This window comes from Nicotiana tomentosiformis, chromosome 12 (genome assembly GCF_000390325.3).
Source record: "Nicotiana tomentosiformis chromosome 12, ASM39032v3, whole genome shotgun sequence".
Lineage (NCBI taxonomy): Eukaryota > Viridiplantae > Streptophyta > Magnoliopsida > Solanales > Solanaceae > Nicotiana > Nicotiana tomentosiformis.
In genome coordinates this window covers 17,924,900-17,929,581 of record NC_090823.1, presented here as the reverse complement: position 1 = coordinate 17,929,581, position 4,682 = coordinate 17,924,900, and the positions used below count along the sequence as shown (strand labels likewise).

General features: G+C 32.5%; 1 protein-coding gene across 2 annotated transcripts; it reads left to right on the top strand.

Annotated features, from left to right (window-relative positions):
* Positions 1–433: 433 nt before the first annotated feature.
* Positions 434–3,388, top strand: LOC104098660 (pectin acetylesterase 8-like). Of its 2 annotated transcripts, XM_009605452.4 has the most exons (13): positions 436–620; positions 748–834; positions 962–1,044; positions 1,128–1,254; positions 1,348–1,427; positions 1,510–1,596; positions 1,702–1,826; positions 2,008–2,068; positions 2,184–2,240; positions 2,341–2,418; positions 2,600–2,705; positions 2,866–3,011; positions 3,122–3,388. In XM_009605452.4, the coding sequence occupies exons 1-13, from the start codon at positions 572–574 to the stop codon at positions 3,212–3,214; spliced, it is 1,179 nt and encodes a 392-aa protein (XP_009603747.1). In that variant the 5' UTR covers positions 436–571; the 3' UTR covers positions 3,215–3,388. The 2 variants fall into 2 exon arrangements, with proteins under 2 accessions (XP_009603755.1, XP_009603747.1); XM_009605460.4 differs by lacking the exon at positions 3,122–3,388 and having other exon boundaries at positions 434–620; positions 2,873–2,971.
* Positions 3,389–4,682: the final 1,294 nt, after the last annotated feature.

Here is a 4,682-nt window from a genome sequence, read left to right as displayed (position 1 = left end):
CATTGCCTTAACTAATATCTTTATCCTGCAAACATAAGTGTGCTCCAAAATTAGAAAGCAAGGGTCATATATTTAAAAACATTTTTAGTAACCACGTTTTAACGAAGATTTATCATACAATTCCTTTATAAGCAGTTCAAATATTAAGTATGCGGGGGACCACTTTAATTAATAGGCTGTGGAATTTGAAAATAAGCATATCACATGCATCGACTAACCCAAATATGGTATCATATATTCCATTTATAGTAAAGTTGGCCAAAATAGTTTCTGAAGCTCATTTAAGTGGCTGCTAAGAATGACCAAAATGGTTTCTGAAGATCACGTGCATGGTTATACGTGCTAGTAGTGATCTCTAAATCACCTCTAAAATTGAATAATTAGGCTTAATTCCAACCAAAGCACTGCCTATAAAAAGGATCTAAATATTACCCTTCAAAAGCATAATTAGCTCAGTACTACTCCTTTCATCTTCTTTACAGCTTTTCAAACTCTTGTTCAACTTCTTCTGCTATAGAAAGAGAGAAAGACAAATAGCCCTTAACTTATTTTATTGCTTCTGGCTGTTAGAATGGAGAAAGTGATGGATTGTAACTCAATTCTCATGGCTGCAGTGCTTTGTACGTATTTTAATACTCAGAATGAACTCCCAATATTCTCTGTTGATGTAGTTTATTCTACTCAATAAATTTCAATAAAAATATTTTAATTTATTACTACTAATATTTAGACGTTTATCTTGTTTAGTTTCTCTACTGTGTCTTTGGACAACAACTGAAGGAGACCTCATTGTTAATATAACCTACCTCGAGACTGCCATATCTAAGGGTGCAGGTGACAATAATTATTTCTTTCAGAAATGAATTCCCTCATTTATATTTATACAATTCTTTTTACTTTTGTGAGCATTCTTACAGCTTTACTTATTTATTTGATGTTATTTTCATTATTTATTTTACAGTATGCTTGGATGGAAGTGCTCCAGCTTTCCACTTTGATCCTGGAACTGGTTCAGGAATTTATAGCTGGCTTATTCACCTTCAGGTTAATCATACTTGAATTTTATGTTCGTAGTATATATTTTGCTTAATATTTTGGCTAATCTTCATTCAACTCTGAATTTCCAGGGTGGAGGATGGTGTGAAACCATTTCTAACTGCCAATATCGTGCACTTACGGACTTATCTTCAAAAAATATGCAAAATATATCTTATTTTACTGGAGTTTTAAGTAGCGATCCTCAACTTAATCCAGGTGGTTAATAGGCTGTGTATTTACCTTTTCTTTTTCTCTTGAAGCACCATGTTGTGGCACTAACACGTACTAACTAACTCAACAAATTTTTAGACTTCTACAACTGGAACAGAGTCAAGGTTAAGTATTGTGATGGGTCATCGTATACTGGCGATATTGAAGAAGTTGACCCCGTATGTGAAATCTTCTCATTTGTCGTGTTAGAAGTTTATCTTTGTAACTCAATGTCTAACTAGAAATGTCAAAATATTTCAGGATACTAACCTCCACTTTAGAGGAGCAAGAATTTTTGAAGCTATCATGGAGTATTTTTTAGGTCAAGGGATGATTTATGCTCAAAATGTATGTCTTCTCCCTACCCCGCTACACTCCCCCCCTTCTCCCCCCACCCCCTCTTTATCTCTAAGATGGCTAATATACAAAATAATTTCAAATTTTGTATGGTAGGCCATCCTCAGTGGAACTTCAGCAGGAGGGTTGGGTGCAATCATACATTGTGATAAGTTCAGACTGTTTCTCCCATTAACTGCTAGAGTGAAATGCATCTCGGATGCTGGTTTCTTTGTCGACTTGTAAGTTTACAGATTGCATTTTAAATTCTAAGTGCTCTTAAAAGAAAAGATCAAAACAAATGCACCTTATTATCACGTAATTTTCTAAATTCTTATAGTTGTGAGGAATGATTTTCTACGCTACAATTGAGTTTTTTTTTTTTTTTTTTTTTGGGGCTAACTCTCTAATGAGTTTATGCAGAGAAACAATATCTGGCGAACCACTTATTGAGGAAATGTATAAAAGAGTTGTTGCTTTGCACGTAAGAAGCATCACTTAAAATAGTTTCTCTTTTCTTATCATTATTATTAATTTTATCTCAATTATAGTTTCTTGTACCTATATAAACATTGTTGACCCTTTCTTGGGGTACTTAGGGATCTGCCAAGAACCTACCACTCTCTTGCACTGCCTTGAGCTCAGACCCAAATTTGGTAAGTCGAACAATTTAGTTTATAATTTATTTCTTTGTGAAAAAAATATTATCCAACATGATCTTTCAAACTAATATAAATGAATTCAATGATTTGGCAGTGCTTCTTCCCTCAGTATGTAGCAAGACATATTTGCACACCACTTTTCATCGTCAACTCGGCCTATGATTCTTGGCAGGTTTGAAGATCGATTTCCATGGTTACCAAATTATTTTTTATTTTCTGGGACAAAAAGCATGATGTCTGACTTGTATGGAATAACTTCGACAAAGTGCAAAATACAACATATGCTTCAATTAATTTCTTTTCGTTTCCTTCAAATTCTAAATGGTTTTGCCTTTTTGATTCTTCAAAATTAGATAAACAACAGTTTGGTTCCTCGAGTTGCTGATCCTGACGATGAGTGGACGTATTGCAAGAAAGATATAAATGTATGCTCACCAAGTCAGATCCAAACTCTCCAAGGTCAATTTCATTTTTATTTTTTATCTTTATTATTTATTTATTTTTATTTTTTTGGGGGGGGGGGAGGGGGGAGGGGGAGGAGGAGGTGGAGGTTCTCTTTTAATTCTATTCATGTGACAATTCCTCTCTCAAACTTGGCTTTTGAATTTTTTTGTTTCAGATTTCAGGTTGACATTTTTGGAGGCATTGAACGAACTAGGACCAAGTACATCAAGAGGATATTTCATTTCCTCTTGTCATTCCCACCACGGCATTGAAATACAAAATTATTGGTCCTCCAAAAACTCTCCAACTTTAGATAACAAGGTCATTTTTCTTTCTTTTTTTTTTTTTTCTTTTTTCCTATTTTCTATTGTATAATATTCAACTTTCACAATGTTGCTATTTGATGTTTGAATACTAATTTATCATAACAGACGATCGCTGAAGCTGTTGGAGATTGGTTTTTCGACCGAAGTGGGTTCCAAGAAGTTTATTGCCCTTATCTCTGTGGCAAATTTTGCCAGTAGAGTTTCTCATTTTGTACTACTATTTCAGATTATTTTTTTTTATTATTATTTTTTTTTACAAGTGGAGTATCTAGCAATGCAAGAAGTTAGTTAGCTCTAGTATCTTAGATATTTGTTATCCAACTACTCATGTAATTGCTTAACATTGTTCGTCAAACTTGCATTTCGTTTTCACGTTTTAAGCCTATTGCAAGTGGGTGTGTAGAGGTCGGGTTGGTTCAGATTTTTCAATTACCAAATCAAACTAATGATGTCGGGTTTTAAATCTATAAACCAACCAAACCAATAAAGTTGGATTTTTCAATCTCGATTTTTTTTTCTTGGATTTTTCAATCTTGATTTTTTCCCTCAGATTTTCCAATCTCGATTTTTCTCGGGGTTTTCGGTTTTCTTCGGATTTTCGGGTTTTTTTCCAATAAAATCTTCATAGCAAAAAATATAACTTGTGCTCTAAATATTTCTTTAGTCCTAATAAGTTACAATTATATAATGTATTTTTCAATAAAATAACACAATAATATAAGATAAGACATAACATTATACTAAAATATTAAATAACAAAGATAATAAAATTACATAAAGCAAATATTGCTAATTAATAAGACAATAAAAATTAACATAATATAAAAATATTATATAATTCATGCTAAAATAAGTATAGCTAATAAGTACTATTAATTATGGTCGGATTTATTTAAAATACTAAACCAAATTAAACCAAATCACAATCGACTTTTTTATATTTGATTCGGATTATCGATTTGATGCGATTTATTGTTGGAAAAAAATAATATATCCGCCCAGGAATAATATCCATGACAAATAATAATAACACAAGAGAGTAACAACGACACCAAATCTTTTAACAGGGTAAAATATAATACCCGAATGGAGTAATATTACCACTATAATATTACAATTTAGTAGTGCCAAAAAATTACTACAACTTCCCAAGAGATAACATTCTTTATTTTAAACAGCTCACTATGATATTACTACCACTCACTATTTATCTCACAGACAACAATCTGTGGATTACTCTCACTGCTTTCTGCTTCTCTCATTTTTGGTGTACCTGAAATGAAGAACGAAGGCTTCTATTTATAGCCAAAGTTGTTGTCCCTTGTAACCAATCAAATTTGGTTTTACAAAAATCAGATTTGCCTTTTTCAAAATCAGATTTGTCTTTGCAAAATCGAACTTGTCGTTGCAATTTTCAAATGCAAATTGCACAACTTGTTTCAGGCATCCATTTTTCTTTTTCTTTTATTTATTTTAAATGGGTCCCATAAATCTCTCCCTTAATTTTGATTTTTCTTATTCATTCCAAGTCTTGATCTCAATCTCCGGAAGTCATCAAACTTGAGAGGCTTTGTGAAGATATCTGCAACTTGATCATGAGACTTCACATATTTGAGCTCGACTTCCTTCTTAGCAATGCTTTCTCTGATGAAGTGATACTTTGTAT

What these genes read in the sequence shown, in the direction of transcription:
- LOC104098660 (XM_009605452.4), top strand. Translation starts at nt 572, where the DNA reads ATGGAGAAAGTGATGGATTGTAACTCAATTCTCATGGCTGCAGTGCTT. An exon ending in TGCCATATCTAAGGGTGCAG is followed by an intron (nt 835 to 961) that starts GTGACAATAATT and finishes TTTATTTTACAG; the next exon opens with TATGCTTGGATGGAAGTGCT. An exon ending in CGATCCTCAACTTAATCCAG is followed by an intron (nt 1,255 to 1,347) that starts GTGGTTAATAGG and finishes ACAAATTTTTAG; the next exon opens with ACTTCTACAACTGGAACAGA.